Below are 20,367 nucleotides of genomic sequence, written 5' to 3'. Positions count from 1 at the left end.
CGATTTTCCTGCTGAAGCAGAATTCCGCAGGGCGCAAGTATCCTGGAAAGCTAAAGCACACGCACCTGCAGATGGGTCCGGACAAAGGACTTCTTGCCGGTGTAGTCGAAGTTGTTCCTCATCAGGAAGTACAGCAGCTGGGAGGCCTCGGTCCGGATGGAGCTCAGCTTGGAGTTGCAGCACTTGAGGATCTCGTAGCACAGGGCTGCACACATGTCCGCTCTCCCCTCGTAGAATGTCGAGGGAAACTAGATTGACACGAGGAAGCAAATGGGCCCAGAGAGGTTAGTTAATGCCCCCTTCAGCCCCGGGGGGGACAGAGGAGAACAGGTGACAATTGAGGACGACCTCCCCTGATGAGACCACGTACCTTATAGATCAGTGACCTTAAGGCGGTGAAGACGTGTTTTAAAGCGGTTTCAGACTGATGTTTTTGAAGAAAACACAGGTAGACATCAAAAACTTTCTTCATGAGGGGATTATGGCCATGGTCAGCCAGGAGCTGGTTCTTAAAACACAGGATAAGAGCCTGGTCAGTGAGACATGCCTGACATCACTAACAGGTTTCATACAACCGCCAGCCTCAAGGGTTACATTTTCCAGGTACTAGGACAACTTATAATTTAAACAAAACTTGCCAGAAACCTTCTAGGAGAGCACAGAAGTCTCCTGTAGTTCAAATAAGCTTATCAATACATTTATGCTTTTACTACTAAGGGAGGGACTGACTTTAAAAGTTCGCAGCAAACAGTGATATGGTTTAAAGGACCACAGTATCTCAGTATTGACTGGGCTTCATTTATTGACTTATTTTTATTGTGCCCAGCAACTGATACAGAGCTAAGGTTTGTGACACCTCAGTTCCAGCAGAGAAGAGTCATTGCAGGTATCGGCTAATGAACCGGCTGGAAAAACACTGAAGTGAGATATATGAAACAGATCCCCTCTCAGTGAGGGCTGGGTTTCCTCGCCCACCGCAGGCTCTCAGGCACTCTGTGAAGCCATGCATCACCCACCAGGCAGTCTGGTGAGGGCGAAAATGCACGGGCTTTGGTCAGGCACTGCTTCTCCTGTGTTCTTTCCAGGTGGCACTAATGGTACAGAACCTGCCGGCCAAAGCAGGAGACTTAAGAGATGTGGTTCGGTCCCTCGGTTGGGAAGACACCCTTGAGAAAGGCATGGCAACTCACTCCAGTAGTCTTGTCTGGAGAATCACATGGAGAGAGGAGCCTGGCAAGCTATGGTCCTCGGGGTCACAAAGAGTTGGACACGACTGAAGTGACTTAGCACGCACTCCTGTGTATGGATTTGCAGGTATACCGAGTCTGGTCCTTCTCATCCCTGAAACAGCGACCCTAAAACTGAGCTACTGTGAAGACTTGAGGTCGAGTATAGGGAGTATCTGGGCTTCCCTGGCGGCTCCGACTGTAAAGAGTCCGCCTGAAATGTGGAAGACCTGGGTTCGATCCCTGGTTGGGAAGGTCGCCTGGAGGAGGGCATGGCAACCCACTCCAGTGTTCTTGCCTGGAGAATCCCCATGGACAAAGAAGCCTGGCGGGCTATAGTCCATGGGGTTGCAAGGAGTCAGACGTGACTGAGCGGCTAAGCACACATAGGGAGTATCTGATGCCCCCTCTGATTTGTTCGGTAAGCGGCAAGAGGCCCACAACTAATTTCTTCTCTATGCTTTTCATGATTTCCTCCCACCAGCAGCAAATCCACACTGATTCAACACCACGAAAGCCTGGCTGGCTAAAACTCCCAAAGATCGCTGAACACGTACGGGAGACAGACGTGTTGCCCAGCTAGAGGCCAGCATGCAGCCACGACGCATGTGTGACACTGGAGACCTGCTTCTTCAAATACAGACAGGCCTGTCAAGACAAAGGTGTGCTTTTGGGAGAATGTGTGCATTGCAAAAGTAGGCAAAAATGACTGTCATTAAAAAAAAAAGTCCAGAGGCCAGTACCTGAAATCAATCTTACAATTTAGTGAAATAAGCAGCAATGACTTATGTCTGGACAGTTCTGTTGCAGAGCAAATTACGGCTGGAATAACAGTTTTGAGATTCACCTCATCTTATTGTTGGAGAAAAAGTTTAACTCAAGGAGTAAGTTTTGTTTTTATAGGTCCAGTGACTCACAGGTGTATTCACAGCTGGTGGGACACCTGGAATCCAGTGATCTTTATATCATGATATACTGAGATACAGCATTGAATTCCATTGTGTGAAAGAGAAACAATTTAATGAGCAGAAAATGTGACTTAATTAACTGAATATGATGTAATTCTCAACCATGAGCAGCTGTTCACCAACTAGAAAAAACAAACAAAATAAAAGCGGCTGTCTTCAGTGTTCGGGGAACTGCTTACATGGTTTGCTGTTTGTGAGTAAAGCTTTTCCCCAAAGCCGCAGCCCTTCCTAAGTACGGCTGGAGGAAGGTTTGCATGAATCTGGATGGGAGCATTTATTTTCTCAGCACTTTTCTGCGAGAGATGGTTCGTACAAAAATGGCAAAGACCTCTGGTCTTGTTCTGAATTGGCCTGTCTTCAAGTTCTTACCACTGGAGTTAAACTTCCTTTCTCTCTCCTCTGGTCAAAGTTTTTGCTTCCCATTTTTAGGATTTAGTCTTCCTGGGCTCGGATCGCAAAAGCTGCTTGAAGAACAGAGTAAAAACTCACACCAAGATATACAGAACTGCGCATTTAAAGGGGTGAAGGGCCTTTCATCCCGAACACACCCCAGTTTACCAGGCGCCTTCCTATTTTCTTCTGTTTGTGTGTTTCTTTCTCATTTAGAAAGTAATAGATACTAAATATAAAAATCTTTGAATAATCAGAAAGATCCAGAGGAGGGGAAAAAAAAAAGCAAAACAAAAATCTCCTTCATTTTTCCATTTATAAATAACCACAGATAACAATGGAGGATCTCATTTCTACCTTTATCTCCCTACAGATTTTACTGAAGATGGGAGAATTTCATTGAGAAAATTAGACGAGATGTTAGAATAATAAGAAAGGCGTGACGTATTTCTAGCAATAAGGTGGAGCAGAGGTTACAAACAGTTCTCAGGAATTGTCTGACGTGGGTTCAGGTTTGCTGTCACACAGTCTCCTAAGAGAGATGGGCCTTTCAGAGAATGAACATGCAATATCAGGAATTTCTAAAGAGCCAGGAACAGGAGAAAAATTTAAACCTCGGTTATCAAAATGAGATATCTGGAACTGTGTTATTTAAGACAGCTATGTTCTTCTTAGGCATATGGCTTTATTTTCATCTAAACACTGATTATAAAAATCTAGCTTAGAGAAGAGCTGTCTCTGTTACAGAGGCTTGCCAGTCGCTAAGATGACCTGAACCCCAGGCTCACGGTTGTGTAAAGCAGACCCCAGTCTCCCTAGCTGACCTCCACTGTCCACGTGTCCCCACCTGGCCATGCACCATGATCCTTCTCAGCATGTCCTGGTTCTCACCATGCACCTCAAATCAAGAAAAGGCACCATGTGGAATTGCTTAAAATACATTTTTGGATTAAATTTGTAAGTATATTGAAAGTATTATCAACTATTTGAAGGTTATCATTGGTTTCCAAATGACAGTCACTCAGTCGTGTCTGACTCTGCGACCCCATGGACTGTAACCTGCCAGGCTCCTCTGTCTGTGGAATTCTCCAGACAAGGATACAGGAGTGGGTTGCCATGCCCTTTTCCAGGGGATTTTCCTAGCATTGGTTTGGCCAGAGAAGAAGTGTATTTTTTTGCATATAACTACCCTGGTTTACAGAACACATCTTTTATGAATCAGATAACCTTTGTGGAAGTGCCCACACAGTACCAGCATCTGGTCGGTGCTCGCTCATTTCCTTTTTTCTGTACGGGAGGTCATTCAACTACCTTGACACTCACCCAGTTTAGTTCCTTTCCCCCTCCACCCCTCCACCCCATGCACACAACTGACTTAGCGGAGAGCAAGGGCTTGACATGTCACTTGTGTAGTGATCTCGGGCAAATTTCCTAGCCCGTCTTGGCCTCAATGTTCTCACCTGTAAAAGGGATAAGAAGCTCTATGGGCCAGGCTGTAGTGAGGACTGACATTGAAGACAGAAGGCACTCAGTAAACAGCAGGATGCTAATATAATAATAAACTGGGATTCAGGGCTTAAATCTTTTTAAACATTTCCTCTCATTTAGAATGTGATTTCTTGATTGCCTTGGGCAACTTATAAGATGTGGTCATTTAAGAGGCTCAGTCATGATGGGGCTCTGTTTGTTGAAGATGACTATCTGCAAACAATTATGTCAGCTAACTCAATGTAATAATTTAATTTTTCTGATAGGCTCTGAGTGATGCTTCGGCTGAGTAACTATCTACACAGGGAGATCCCAGGGCCTGCTGCACCAGTGGGCCTTGTGGACCTAGGCTGGTACTCCCGCGGACCTACTGCTTGTCACGACACGCTTTAAGGTTGTAAGATTCGCCCACCTTCCCGTTAATGGGTGTGTGTGTATGTGCTGAGGTTTAAACAAAGATTTTCGCACAGAGGCATACAGACGTTGACAGAGGCCACCTCAGCCCTAAAACTCAGATCCTTTACTATGAGGACCAGGAAGGCATGAGCACAGCGGAAAGTGCTTACTGCTAAACTAGAGTCAACATTTGAGCTCCTGCTGCGTGCCAAACACAGGGCAGATGTTTCTGGATACTTCATATCCATTCATGACACAGTAGGCATAACTGGCATGTTCTAAGGAAGGAAATTGGGGCTCACAGATATTGAGGAGACCTGCCCAAGGCCTAACATCTGGCTAATGGTGCGGCTGGGGCTTGAAGCCCACAGTGTTTCTGTACACACGCCCGTTCCCCCGTGTCCTGCAGCCCAGTCTGTATCAGCAGAGTGCTCGGCCCTTCCAGGGGTCATCTCACTGTAACTTACAACAGCCCTGGGAGGCAGATCCTACCTTTTCAGTCTTACAAATGAGATCATCTTAGGTCTGGAGACATGAAGTGATTTCTCCCAAAGATGGTCACCCAACAAATGTCACAGTCAGTCTTTAATCAGAGACCATCAGATGTTGTTTCTCTCGAGTCAGAACCTATTAATCAATTTAACAGTGGCCAGACACTGGAGACCTGGGAACCTTGACCAAGGCTCTTCTTTCATATGAAGCAGGCGATTTAAAGGAGGCTGAGGATGAACTGCAGGCTGTGCGGTAGTAAGGAAACCGTCACTGATCTCATGACGTTCCCAGACCACACCTGTGCTGCGTGTGCCCTCACTGCCTGCGGGGCCAGACCACACCTGCTGTGCAGCCCTGGGGCTGCCTGCTCATTTACATGCTGGGGCCCAGGAGACAGAGGAAGAAAGCGTCCCAACTGCTCTTCTGACCTTACAGATGCATCTGACCTTATCAGCTAGCACGGGTACATGTGCACGGGGCAAATATATTACAGATTTCACTGCCTACTTACATAAGAACTGCTACTTAAAAATCTCCAAAAGAAAACAGAAAGAGGCTCAAAATGTGGTTCTAGTACAGCAATGGTCCTCAGCCGTACTGTTTACATCTCACTCCCAGGGTTGGATTCGGTCAGGCAGCACCCAAAAATCTGCAAGAATCTGCACACAGCCTTTAACAAGCTACAGGGCCTGCAGTTGCCACCAGCCGGGGGCCCACAACCAAGAACTGCTGGGGTCAGGCTCCACATAAGACATGGCTGCCCCCATTCTCATCCTAGGGACCCACCATTTCCTCATCTCTCCTAGTGGGGTTCCTAGTGAGGACACTTCCTGGGGACATGGGTAGCACGAATGCTAAGAACAAAGGTAAATTATAATAAAGCAACAAGATGACTGGTAACTATCTTTACTCTGTGTAATAAGGGAATGTGCTTCACGAGAAGACAAGATGAGTAAAGTACAGAATGCCTTTGGGTATGTTTTCCAAATTACCTTGCAAATAAACATGCTGTTTTCAAATTCAGAGCATATTAACACTAACTCAGTCTCCCTGAAAACCTAAGTAGTCACTGAGCAAGGATGGGAAGGGGTAGGTCCCCAAAAATGAGAGTGGCTGAAGAGACCGTCTTTACCTGTGTGAATGTGACTCACTACAACCTAAAGATAAGACCAAGACCACTTTTTATTCTCTATACCTGAAATGTTTTCTATCATTTAACTTAGTAACAGATTAAAAACAAAAAAACTGAAAAGGTGAATGTGTTTTTACGTATGGTTCTTCTACATATGGGCTTCCCAGGTGGTTCGATGGTCAAGAATCCACCTGCTAATGCAGGAGAAGTGGGTTTGATCCCTGGGTTGGCGAGATCCTCTGGAGTAGGAAATGGCAACCCACTTCAGTATTCTTGCCTGGAAAATCCCATGAGCAGAGGAGCCTAGCAGGCTACAGTCCATGGGACAGCAAAGAGTCAGACACAAGTGAGCAACTGAGCACATACCTCTACGTATAAACGTTTAATTTCAATTGCTACCACATTTGGATATGTTTAAAGACAGTGGAGGTAGAAATGCCTGATTAGGCTCCTGTGTTCATCATCCTTGAAGGCAGAGCAAAGCCACATTCCTGGTAAATGCTTTCATCTGGCCAAGGGTTAACCTCGCCAAAGCCTGTGTCCACTAGTCGCAAGCAGGCAGCACACTCTGACCAGTTAAGCTGTATTATATTTCAGGGAATTGGGGTCATTAACTGTGGAATGCTTTCGCTAAGGGAATTTAAGGATTAATGGCTTCCTTACAGGGGCAAAAACAGTTGCTACGGTAAAACTGCAACGTAAGAAGTTCTTGCTGGTTCAGCTAAATAAGCAAAAAATGAGTTTCAGCAAGGCTCTGACCATGAACAGCTGTTCAGTACAAACCTTAAACGCCAGTGTGAACAGAGAGAGGGTGTCCAGCGCCGTCAGGCACACCTCAGTAGCAATATTGGCTTCAAGTAACGACTGGTGGAGAACGTCAGCGTCCGAGTGGCCGTAGCCTGCATGGATCATAACACAAGGTCACTGTCGGCGGCTGCAGAACACAGGCTGGCAGACGGTATAGTCACAGTCAACTTTTGATTATTTCAAGGCTTCCTTCAGGGACTTGTCTCCCTGTTGGCCTTTTTTTTTTTTTTTTGGTGGGTGGGGAAAAGGGGGTACTAATAATGTTTCCATCCCATTATGGCTCTTTTTCCACTCTGGACGGGGAGTAACAGCAACAAACATGCATTGTGCACTTGCTATGTGCCAGCCGTGATTCTGTGAGCTTCACGCAGATCATCTCATTAATGCCTCGGTAGCCCTATGAAGTGTGTACACTTATTAAACCCTTTCTGCAGATAAGGAAATGGAAGCACAGAAGGGCTAAAACTTATCTTAAGTCACACAGCTGGTAAACAAGGGAGCCACGACTGGTACTTGGACTGGAGTTCACTCAGTTGAGCCACTTATCTGAGTTGTTAGGATGGGGGGTGGGGTGGGGGAATGAAGGAGGCTGAGGTGTCTGAAGCTTCCATACAGACAGAGGCAGCAGCTTAATTAGGGAAGGAAAGGGAAGGAAAATGAGCTGAGGGTCAGGCTGCTGGTCAATGAATCCAGCTCGGCCCCTTACTAGCTGTGTAACCTTGGGCAAGTTATATGACCCCTTTCTACCTCAGTTTCCTCATCTGTAGAATGGGGATAATAACAGTACCTACCTTCAAAGGGTTGTGGTGGCCATTAAATTAGTAAATGGTTGTGAAGCTCATGGAATAGTGCCTGGCACATAGTGAATGCTACGGATGTCTCAAGTCAATAACATAAAGATTTGTTTTATCAGCTAGAATCATGAATGATAACCAAGAGTTGACTGTACCACTAATAGTATTCTACTTGCTTTAATAAAAAGCATGAAAGCCACTATGACTGAAAGAAATGTTTAAGAAAAGGAAGAGACTTGAAGAATCATAATTTAAATACAAACTGATATCTTCTGTATGTGGCTGTAAAATCCATTTAGTACTGATATAAATGTAGTTTGACATATAATTTGAGATATTAAATTATGAAATGGTAATGTATTAGCAGAAATATATATAGGGATGCAAAGATGTTATGGTATTGATCTAGATTACAAAGAAAGATGGCAATATAATAAAACATCATGTAATGCCTTTCTCCAAGGAGCAAAACCAATCAACATTTACTATGTAGGTAATTTTCTTAATACTCCAGAGAGGAAGACATTTTGTACACAGATCAGGAAAATGAAGTACAGAAAGCCTAGAGAGTTCTCTGGAGGCCAGTAATGGGGAAAAAACCAGAAACTACACTCCAAGTTCCTTATCCAGGTCACTGTATCATAATCTCCATTATAAAGATAAAATAAAGTAACTAGCATGATGTTTTTCTGACTTTAATAAATGTCAGAGAGTTTTGAAAGGCTACAAAAGCTTCTAAGTTGCTTTTTAAAGTATGACTTAATAAAAACTATTGTGTTTTCATCCAACTTTGTTTTGCTTTGAAAATGGTGGTTCTGTGTATCCTGCCTCGTTTTCATACTGCGACAGAGTCATTGTGTCCTTACTGAAGCTACGGAACACATCTGGCACTAGTACAATGCTATTAGCTCTGTTTCTTTTTATTTCTGCTTTTCAGGGGCCAGAAATCCAGCAGAAAGAAAGACAGACATTTTTTGGAACTAATATTCATTGAATGGCCTTTGTAAGCCAAGGCATTTCCTCATCTGGCAAGGTTTGTTTGGTGAGACACAGAGCCAACAAAAAGAGGAAAGCAAACTGGTGATTATTGTTATGGTGATCACAAACCAGGGCGACAGGGGACCAAAAAACCAAATACAACACCTTTTATCAGACCAACCAAAAATTATCACACAGGTGATATTTTGAGGGCTGCCATTTACCCCAGATGAAGCTTTAGAATCTGAGTTAACCTGTAACAAGGCAGTTGCTTTGGTGATGAACTGTAATCTCTGCACAGAACGATCCTTTTCTCTTTCTAGATAAACTATTGGATAAGTGTATCCAAGTTTGATCATTACAGATGAGATGGTCTGCACATCAAAGAACTCCAAAAGAGTTTACTTTTATCTAGCAGAATGTCTAGAATGATTCAGGAATTGCAATTTGTGAATGTGATTTATTTAAAAAAATATACATTATCAATGGGCCATGCTAATTAGTGACAAAATTTCTCTAAGCTACTATAATACACCACCCATAAGCCATTACACTGGCTATCTAATCTCTCTCAGAGTAAGAGTCAAATTCATATAAAACCTGCCTGCCTGTGTCCGAATCATATCAAAGAAGCAGTTCTTTGGGCCACAACTGTTTATAATTTGTTGTTGTTGAGTGGCGCAGTCATGTCCAACTCTTTGCAACCCCATGGACTGCAGCATGCCAGGCTTCCTTGTCCTTCACCAAACTTCTGGAGTTTGCTCAAACTCATGTCCATTGAGTCAGTGATGCTTCTTGCTTCTCTTTAAACTGTTTCGTCTCAAAAATCAGTAGGATTCCTGAGCTAGTGTTACGGAATCATTCCTGAAAATAAGTAGCAGCACAGGATGCTGTGTGAGTGCTACGGATTGACTGGACAATCCACGAACGGACACCCCCATGGGGACAGCCTGTCTTAAGGCCTGGGACAGAGCAGCGCATGAGCGAAGACTCAAACAGGTGGTCACCGTGTTACTGGATAACACAGGGAAATCAAACTGAGCTGGCAAACCCAAGAAGGGGTCTTAAGAGACACGGTCATTTCTCAAAGCATCGGTCAGCAACTTTTTAAAGCTGACAAAGCAGATTCTGACCGAGGCCAGTAAGGAATGCTGTTAACCCTACTGACTTCCACCAGGGGGCAGTGGTGCCTCGGGGCGCAGGCACTGAGTGTGGTCCCTGAGGAAGGTCAGGGTGGGGAGGACTTCCCTGATGTACCATCATCTCTGGCGGGCACGTCAGGGGTCGCTTTAGAGACCTTAGGACCCACTGCTCACATGTCCACAGTTTCCAGTCTGTTGTCACTCATACAGGATTTATTCTAAAATCCCACTCAAAGGCCAAGGATGAGACCTTTCCCCCTCTAATGTCATTCGCTGTGTTTAAACTAACTCTACTCCGTTTCATGCAGTTCAGTTTCCTGAAAAACCCGGTGTAGTAATGCTGACCATACCTATAATTATCCCTGGCCCCTGGTCCCAACACACATCAGAGGTGATGTGGTGGGAAGGGCAGAAGCTGATCCACAGCCACTTGCCTTTTCCAAATGTCACAGGACATCTGGCACATAATTCTCTGCAAGGGCTTCCCAGGTGGCTCAGCGGTGAAGAATCCGCCTGCCAATGCAGGAGACGTGGGTTCGATCCTGGGGTCAGGAAGGTCCCCTGGAGGAGGAAATGGCATCCCACTCCAGTGTTCTTCCCTGGAGAACGCCATGGACAGAGAAGCCTGGGGGGGTACAGTCCATGGGGTCATAAAAGAGTCAGGCACAACTTAGTGACTAAACAACAATTCTCTGCAACTTAGTCCAGTGATCTTAAATCATCTCTTAGAATTATATGAAATACAGGTTTTCTTCAAGGGTTTTTACCTCTTGACTGGCTTTTCTCCCATCAATTAGTGGGAAATATAGATTATCATTCAAGTGAATTTAACATATGCCTAGAATAACATATAATATTAAGTACAGAGTGTTATTTTATTTTGTAAATGTATTACTTATTTGCAAATGTGCTTCACTCAGTTTTCCCCTCATCACTTGGTTTATATAAAATATTTCCCCGGCACCTATCACTCTCAATTTGTCCTCTGGCATAAGTCATTTCTACCAATACACAATGAGTACATGTTACAGTAAACAGGTCAATAACAATGTTGTAAACATTTTCTTTTTATAAGCCGGGGCAATGACCCATGCAACAAACTTCTATGCTTTGAGTGTTTTTAAAATAGCTAAGCCCATTGGTCACAGTGAAATTGCTGCTTTCATTAATCGCTGTAAAAATCCAAGAGTAAGTGCCTGCTGGGGTTATACCTCCAGTAGGTACGGGGTCTCTTCCCTGTCTCCCGTAACTGGTGATGGGGGCGGGGCAGCCTGGCCGGCACTGGCCTAAGTTCCTTGCGGTCCTCTGCTGCTCCCTGCTGGTCATGCTGAGCGCTAACAAAGCCTTTCCTACTTGAACTAGAGAAAAGGAAATGCAAAAATGCCAGTGTCTAAGGGATTCTTCCCATTTTCATTCTTTTCTAAAATAAATCCATTTTAGATTCTGGCATTCCAGCCAAGTCTCTCACATACTGGATATCTGTCACATTGGTTGGCCCAACAGAAGGTACTGTATTCACTGTTAAATAGGAATTTTCTTAAAGACACATATATGGCTACAAATTTCCCATAAAATGCCTAGGTTCCAGATGTAAAAAATCATCTATGTATATATACATATACATGCTCACACACATACACATGTATACATACAGGATACACTCCCTCACTCTGGCTTTTGGCTGAGTCGATGACATGGAGCTCAAAGGGCTAGCGGAGGCAGGGGCCAAAGCCCCCCAAATACAAAACCAGAACCAGAGACGTAAGGGAAGACTGAGCTCCAGGGGGAGATGCGTGGCCTCCGAGATGCCGGAAGCTATCTGGGGCAAGCAGGGATTGCAGGCACACTCCAGAAGGCTAAAACAATCAGCTACGCACAGTTGATTGGGAAGGCAGAAGGAGAAGCTTTGACTGAGGATGGTGGTGCTGAAAATTAACTAAAGAAAAACATTCAGGATGAAAAGGAGAGGGGCGGGTAGGACGGGGTTCTCTGTGGGCAGCAGGAAGAGAGGATGGAAACCAACAACGGTAACAATATGGTCTTTGGCAGCAGAACACAGCCAGCTGTCTCTCTCTTCCAATTCAAGCCACCACCGCAAAGCCCATTTGCAGAGGGAGGAACTGCTGCCCATCTTAGTGGATTAAGGTTATTTATTCATGGGCTGATCATTCCATTTATTTTTGTCTGTTTTCTATGTTTCCTAAACAATTACCTTGGCAGGCGGGGCCTTGGCCTGCTTATGATGTTGTGTTTTTTTTTTTTTTTTTTAATACTTTAAGGTGTAAGCATTTATTTCAACTGATAGTGAGATAATCCTTGTGTTAAAAATTTTCGGGCAAAAGGAAATGTAGCAGGTCCTTCAGAAGAATGGAAATTTGATTTGTGTGCTAAATAGGAAATGAAAACTAAAAATAGTGAAACTCCGTGTTCTGTTTGTTTGAACCCCATGTCTGCAGAGCTGAAAAAGCCCTAACAGGGGTGGATAAATCAAATTCTTTGATGTGTTGTACAAGGTACAGCTAAGTATAGAACTGAGAACTAGCATTTGAAGGCTACCGGCTCAGTGTGTGGCAGACTGACATAATATTGATTTAAATTAAGCCTAGAATTTTATAGAGAGAGAGACTGTATCCACTACATTTAACTTTGCTGGGGGTGGAAGAGGGGGTAGAAGCTGCTGTATTTTGATTCCTCAGCCTGAACTATTCTCAATTTAAGGTGTTGGGAGTATATTGTCTTGACTCTCAGCCTGTACAAAGAAAGAGGTATGGACATCACAGTTCATGGGATGAATTCCTATGATTAGAAATGATGAGAAGATATTAATAGCTATGTATTAAAGATGTTGCTTGGAATGAGTATAAATAGTTGTCTACATGGCACAATAACTAGCTAACTCATGCACGGAGCGAGGATGGGACAATTCAGGGACCACACCACTGACAGAAATGATCACGCTAAAGTGCTGCAAGGTCAAGATCTTATAGGTTTCCTGCTTGAAGAAACCCTTAAGGAGATTAAATTTACACTTAGCTTTCTAGAAATAGCACAGGTGCCCTCTGGCAATTGATACGAGTGAATTAAAGATAATGCTCCTATGTTTTGGCAAAGTCTCTACTGTGAAGTTAGGAAGCCCCAAAGTTAGGAAGGCGAGATGAATGAGAGGTCTCGGTTTGCAAGTGAAGCAGCCTCGTAAGCAGACTTCGACCTGATTAAATCTTACCATTGTCTACAGAAATCCCAAGCACACTTGATATCTTTCTCACACTGAAAACACAGAAAAAGTCACTTTGTTATTGGCTTTTCCACACCCTCACACATTGATTCATGGGCTTTACGGCTTCACAGCAGTTTAAGGATTAACATTCAGGGCTGGAATGTCAGAATGGGGACGCTGGGTCAACTACACGCATGGCCTTAGCGGGGCAAAAGCTGCCCCAGAGGTTTCTTTGGAGTCATGGGGGTGCCGTAAATGACGAGAAGGTGGCTCCTGGTAATGAATCAAAATACTGAACTAAAAATATCAGAGGATGTCCCGCTATCATCATCAATTAGGCCGGATTTTGTTTTAAAAGCACCAAGCAGAGCGCGTGGGGCAGAGGGGCTGAGTGTTTGACTCTGCTGCCGCAGTTGACCGCGTCCCACATTGTGTCATTCTCCTCCGAGGAAGGGGACTGCATGGCGAGCTCCTGGTCCTCCTGCCCTGAGCTGCAAGAGAAGGCGAGTCGGTGACGCGGTGTGCGGCGCGGTGGCCGGTAGGGGGGCGGTCCCCTGGGGGCTGTCACGTGGGATGGCTGGCTGTTACGATGGTGTGTCATGGGACTTACTGTGGTTAAAAGTGAGAGAGTTATCCAGGCTGCCCAGCGGCTGCAATCTCGCATGCATCATCCCTGTTCTGTTACGGGAAACAGGCAATGTCTGAGACTTTCGATCATGAACTATGGGTCCCAGCCCCTCCTGGTTCCTGCAACACGAGTGAAATGGGATAGGAGCCAAAGTTAGACTTGTTACACTGCGGCGAGACGGGGAGGGGCGTTAGTGAGGCCGGGACACAGCACGGAGGAGACGGGCCACGCACAGACCAAGCTAGGCGGAGCCCGTCTGGGGCCCCGGGAGCCAGGGCCACACACGCAGCGGGGCAGCGCTCACATTCACAGCAAAGCACCTGAAGGCGAAGGAGCGAGAGCCAGGCCAAAGCAGAGGCCTTTCCGGTGCTGGAAAGTCCTTCAGAGATGCTCCTTTTTAAACAGGTGAGCATCAGTCCAGTGTGGTGCCAAAGACCAGCATCTGGACAACGGCCAAGACAGCACGCGCCTTTTCAGATCAGACATGTTACTGAAGAGCGGAAATGATTTTATTTTTTTAGGCAAAAGAAAGGCATGGGAAGAAAACTGGACAAACATGCGGTGGGAGGGATTCTGTGCGGCGGTGTAACACCTTCGATTCTTACCCAGGCAAGAAGGAGAAGAGCCACACCCTTTGTTAGACTTGTCAGCAGCCAAGTGAAGAAAACAGAAAAGTAATCTGGGTTAGCGGCCAAACGGCTGACTTCCTACTGTTGTACCATCACCAGAGCAGACGAGACATGAGCCCAGCGCCCAGCGCCGCAGTGACGCCTGTCCCCCGTCCCGCGGCCAACCGTCTCCCTCACTGTGTTACTGTGTGGAGTGCAGCAGGGCATGCATGGAGTCTCATGGGGCAGCATGCTGCTGGGTGATTCCAAAGGGACACGATGAGAAGGTGTTCCCAGGACGGGAGCCCCACAGAGGCCAAACACGGACGACTTGGGATCCTTTCTGCATGCAGCAGAGACCATGGCACGGTTTCCTATAAACCAGCGCGCGGCTCTGCACCGGACAAAGCGACACCGGCCTCCTCCCCCACCTCTCTATGCTCATTTACTTTTAAGACCGTCCCAGGAAGCATTCTTATACATGCAAATATATACAGGGTGCTTAGGAAGTCAGAAGACTTTTCTCTTAAAAAAAAAAAAGTTAAATTTATAGCCATTGAAAACAAATCAGTGAACTGTTTCACAAAACCCAATTCCACAATTTGTTGGGGCCGAAATCTTTGGCTTCTCACATTCACCACGTTTAGCTCTGAGGCATTTTATTCTATTTGCACAACATATTCCAAATGCCATCTTGTGACGTGGGTGGCAGTTACTAAAAGAGGGTGAGAAGCTCCCCCAGCACAGTGTCCTTCTGCTACAAATATACTGTTTAACCATCTTCATGGGACAAAGTCAAAAGGAATGAAGTTATCATATAAAGAGGTTATTGCATAAGGACACACTGTATATATTTGCATTTAGGACTTAAAAAACTCAAATGCAAAAATTACTGTTACAATAAAAAAAAAAACATAAAGAGTTGAGATTAGCTGACGTTAAGTGCCACCATGTTTCAATTAAAAATAGTATTAATGGGAGGAAAGCATAATATAGTCTCTCTCAATCTGATTTTTAAAAGAAAACATACTTTTACTTAACATTAACACCATTCTGAAAATTTCTCAAATATCTCAAGAAAAGAACAATGTTACCATAAAAGCAAAATCCTGATATTCAGAAAGTCTATTAAAAATCTCTTTCTTATTTCATTGCTGTAAAACAGAATTACAGATAAGCGAAAAACCTCAAGGACAACTAAACTTGTAAAGTTGTTTCTTAAAACATACATATGTTTATTTATCATTAAATTTTTAAAACAGTAACAACAGAGAAATGAGACACTTGGACCAAGACCCCACGAATACATTATTACAGGATACACAACACGGAAGAGGACGAACACAGACACGCTGGATGGCGACGGGGCGGGAGCGGGGAAGGGACGCCCTCTGAGGAAACAGTGATGCCTCCAGAGAAGGGGCTGCTCAGCTGCCTGTCAGCAAGGAGCGTCCAGAACCAAGGGTCTCAGCACAGGGCCGTGAGGGTCTGTGACGCTCAGCACAGAGCTCTGGTCAGCAACGACAGGGCACAGACGATTTACTCAGAAAGAGAGGAGGAAGGGCTCAGTTGGAGAGATGGTATTGGTGGCAGTCCGAACAGATCGGAGATGGGCTCAAAACCTTCTCTCATTAAGGAGCAAAGGGGCTGGATTGAGAAGTTAGTGTCTTGGGAGCTGGGAGGTAGAATGGTAAGAAAAAAAAAAAGGACCTTTTGAGAGTGAGACGAGAAGAGAGATCATTGAGGAAGGAAAGAGAGAGAGAGAGAAGCCACAGCCGGAGGAACGGCGAGAAGAGACAGAGGAGACAGCAGGAACAGAGCCGAGGGAGGGTTTGGAAGGAACTGCGGCACCAGGCCGCGGAGGAAAACCTTTCCAAGAGCTTCGCCTGAGACAGAACGAGACAGAAGGAACGCAGGAACGCCGGCGAGCGAGGCCGCCAGGTTTCATGGCAGCAATCCAAAGACCCGCCAACTGTCTTCGTGGCTGTTTGTGAGAATTCTAACTGCCAATCACCGCAGATGACAATTCCCACACTTTCGGGTCCCAGTAATACACAGAATGACACGCACGTCACACTAAACCCCCACAGTACCTGGCAATGTAGCGCTTCCCCATGTATTGGAACTGGTGCAGGCAGACTCTGTGGGTAGGATGAAAGATTATTAGGGGAGGCGACAAAATTACTGGGGATAAAATCACTTCTGACACATTATTTTATTTAAATGCGTTTACAGTAACACGTTCATTCAATAAGCTCTTACATATATTACTAGCCCCTTGCTTCTGGTTTTCAGAAATTCTCTGCAAGGTGCCTTTAAACCCAGAGAAAGCGATCAAACGCAAGGCAGGCCCTATGTTGTGCTGCTATCAGAACCGTGGTGGATGGTTTGAGCGACACAGAAGAAAGGCCTAGGAGGGACAGGGTCAACTCGGACTTAGAGCTTGGATGTTTACTCTACGTTCGTCTTGGAAGTCACAGTGAAAACCCCATGTGCTGCTCCGAGTTGCTTACTTATCCTTATTCAACCTAAGGAGCTTTCTTTTTTTAACATCATATTTTTTCCTTTTAGCAAGACAACATCTCTTCATTTTATTTATTTATTTTGGCTGCTCCATGTGGTATATGGGATCTTAGTTCCTCAACTAGGGATCAAACTAGTGCCCCCTGCATTGGGAGTACAGTCTTAACCACTGGACCACCAGGGAAGCCCCTGGAACTTTCTTTTTTGATTCAAGTAAATAGACTGGTCCCTTACAGACACCAAGGATGTTTTTTTCTGTTGTTGTTGTTTATTTTACTATATCCATGACATTGCTTTAAAAAAAATCATATATTTAATTAGAGGCAGTTAAAATAATGTCTAGGAAGTTCTTCTGGTGGTAAAGCTTGTCTCACATGTGACAACTATTATCTTTATCTTAGAGAGGAAATGGCCGTGAATTCATGAATCAAGGCCATTAACTCCAAAATGCACAAAACTCTGAACATCATGGATTTCCACCCAAATTCATGCAAACACATGTGGCAGCAAATCATGACCCCAACTACCAGACATAAAGCTACCTGTGAAAGTCACTCAGTTGTGTCTGACTCTGCGGCCCCATGTACTATACAGTTCATGGAATTCTCCAGGCCAAAATACTAGTGTGGGTAGCCTTTCCCTTGTCCGGGAGATCTTCCCAACCCAGGGATCAAACCTAGGTCTCCCACATTGTAGGCAGATTCTTTTGCCAGCTGAGCCACAAGGGAAGCCCGTGATTTAACCAATTACTGTGAATAATCACGGTATTGAAGAAATAAGTTCTTAATGCCGAAACAATAATGTGCTTGACTGTGGGGTGCTCCCTGAGACCCTAATGGGGTGTTATGGAATATACTCTCTATGCAAGTTTTTCAAAAATCCAAAAAATTCTGGATTTGAAAAACCATCTGGCCCTACTGGTTTTGGATAAGGGATTGTGGATTTGTGTTTCTAAAAATAAAAAGCTTAAAGGAAAAATAGAAACTTAAAGAGATCAAATAATATAGACTGTATTTAAGATTCCACTTTCACTTACTAGATATTTTTAAATTATAGCAATTTTTCTGTCTCAGTTTCTGCATCTGCCTAAGTTAGAGTCAACTCAGAAGTGCAGCATCCACCCAACTCAGTTAACAAATTAAAGCCATTAAAATGGCTTATCTACACAAGTAGTAACCTCTCATCTATAATCATCACATATGTAATAATTTAGGGCTGTCACTGTCTTCTGGGTCATGAGTTCCTGAAATTGGGTGTTGGGGTCAGCTGCAGGAGAAAGAGCTTAACTAAGGATAAGTGTGGATGTGACTATACATTGCATTCCTGGTTCAACAACATAGTATTCTTCACACCTCTTAATTAGCCAGGAAAAATCAAGAGTCAATGAGCAAAGACAAAACTACTCACTCTGATATTGTAAAAAAATCCATAAGTTCAGCTGTTGAGGCCTTGTTCCAATACGTAAACAAAGCATCTGGAAAGTGAACATATATTTGGTTAGAATCAGGATGCTTATTTTCTACATATGTAATATGGGAAGAGACCTGAGTGTAGACCTCCAAACCCTCCCAGCCCCCTTTCATAACTGATCAAAGGATGAACTACAGTGACCACTCTATACCGGATGACATGTACAATAGCTTAGTCAGTGTAAAGAAACTACATTTGAACACTTGAACTTTAATTTCATCATGCGTCATCTAGCCCGACATGGTACATATTTTAACTTATACATGATGTGCTCTTAAATGGGTTAGAAAATTCAAAGAATACATGTGGGCATACAGTGTAAAGTGAGGCTCACTCTTCACCGACTACAGAATCCCTTCTCAGTAGCGAATCTGCTGAAAGTTCTTATATGTACATAAGGAACCCCTTCCCAACACACACACACACACACACACACACACACACACACACACACACAGAAATGGAAACGTGCATCCTATGTGCAATGTTTCACTGAGTCTTAATTCAACAACAGACCTTCGATCTACCCCAATCTTTTCCAAGCTGCATAATATTCTTCTCCACGGACGCACTAAAAGTTACCAAGGCCCTGACTGACAGATATTTACTTGTTCTTCCCCTCAGTTTTTTGCTGTTATAAATCATGCTTCAGTGAACATGGGTCTTTGCACACTCGTCCAACCACATCTATAGGACAAATTCTTCGAAGTGAACTAACCGTGTTAATGGTTTGTACATTTAAAATTTGACAGATACTGTCAAACCACTTTCTGAATAAGCAGTGTATGAGCGCTCCTATTTCCCAGCCTGATGGTACAATGTACCTGTGCTTAAGAACCTTGCCTGCTCTTTATCACAAGCAATTGGGCACATTTTCAGTTAAGGAAAATCCTACAAATTCACTTACAGGAAGCAATCATTATCTGTGTCTGACCCTTAACCATTCAGCACTGCACAAACAGTGTTATCATTTGGGAGTTAACCATTTTTGCATTTTTACATTGAAGTTGAGACATGTGTTATAAAATTTCTCTTAGGGAAAAAGCCATTGAGTCTTTGGAGCCTGAGATGAGGGAGTGGGTGGCTGCAGAGAGGCTGAAGGCCCACAGAGGTACATGCCTGTAGACTTCTATTCTACGTGGTCAAGAGCAGTGACAACAGGCGGGAGAAGCAGGGGGATGCATAGCAAGTAGCTGTTACGTGCTAAGCACCGTGCTGGGTCTCAAGACTTCACATGTGTCTGTCATCGAATCTGCACTGTGGTCAAGGCAGAGTTCCCATTTACAGATGGACTAACTGAAGAAGAACTAAAGAGCCTCTTGATGAAAGTGAAAGAGGAGAGTGAAAAAGCTGGCTTAAAGCTCAACATTCAGAAAAAGATCATGGCATCCAGTTCCATCACTTTATGGCAAATAGATGGGGAAACAGTGACACACTTTATTTTTGTGGGCTCCAAAATTACTGCAGATGGTGACTGAAGCCATGAAATAAAAAGACGCTTACTCCTTAGAAGAAAAGTTATGACCCCCTAGACAGCATATTAAAAAGCAGAAACATTACTTTGCCAACAAAGGTCCGTCTAGTCAAGGCTATGGTTTTTCCAGTAGTCATGTATGGATGTGAGAGTTGGACTGTGAAGAAAGTTGAGCACCAAAGAACTGATGCTTTTGAACTGTGGTGTTGGAGAAGACTCTTGAGAGTCCCTTGGACTGCAAGGAGATCCAAGCAGTCCATCCTAAAGGAAATCAGTCCTGAATATTCACTGGAAGAACTGATGCTGAAGCTGAAGCTCCAATACTTTGGCCACCTGATGTGAAGAACTGACTGACTCATTGGAAAAGACCCTGATGCTGGGAAAGATTGAGGGCAGGAGGAGAAGGGGACGACAGAGGATGAGACGGTTGGATGGCATCACCAACTCAATGGACATGAGTTTGAGTAAACTCTGTGAGCTGGTGATGGACAGGGAGGTCTGGTGTGCTGCAGTCCACGGGGTCGCAAAGAGTCGGACACAACTGAGTGACTGAACTGAACTGAATGAAGGCTCAGAGACGCTAAGCAATTCTCCCAATGACTAGCAGAGAGAATGCTAGTGGAATGGAGATTTA

At 44.4% G+C, this 20,367-nt stretch overlaps 1 protein-coding gene across 25 annotated transcripts in view; it reads right to left on the bottom strand.

Annotated features, from left to right (window-relative positions):
- DOCK9 (dedicator of cytokinesis 9) overlaps nt 1–20,367 on the bottom strand; it is a 271,524-nt gene that overhangs the window by 35,182 nt on the left and 215,975 nt on the right. For 8 of the 25 annotated variants that reach the window (XM_070471461.1, XM_070471465.1, XM_070471467.1 and 5 more), the window contains 7 exons: nt 18,197–18,263; nt 16,360–16,407; nt 13,641–13,777; nt 11,025–11,171; nt 6,876–6,991; nt 371–508; nt 66–248 (listed from right to left, as the gene is read on the bottom strand). In XM_070471461.1, the coding sequence (XP_070327562.1) occupies nt 66–248; nt 371–508; nt 6,876–6,991; nt 11,025–11,171; nt 13,641–13,777; nt 16,360–16,407; nt 18,197–18,263 (836 nt within the window). Of the gene's footprint in view, nt 1–65; nt 249–370; nt 509–6,875; nt 6,992–11,024; nt 11,172–13,036; nt 13,081–13,640; nt 13,778–16,359; nt 16,408–18,196; nt 18,264–20,367 lie in introns of all 25 variants that reach the window. The other 17 variants (XM_070471475.1, XM_070471468.1, XM_070471469.1 and 14 more) reach the window with 4 other exon arrangements.

This window comes from Odocoileus virginianus, chromosome 8, assembly GCF_023699985.2.
Source record: "Odocoileus virginianus isolate 20LAN1187 ecotype Illinois chromosome 8, Ovbor_1.2, whole genome shotgun sequence".
Lineage (NCBI taxonomy): Eukaryota > Metazoa > Chordata > Mammalia > Artiodactyla > Cervidae > Odocoileus > Odocoileus virginianus.
Note: the sequence above shows the minus strand (reverse complement) of the source record. Positions and strands in the feature narration are given on the sequence as shown.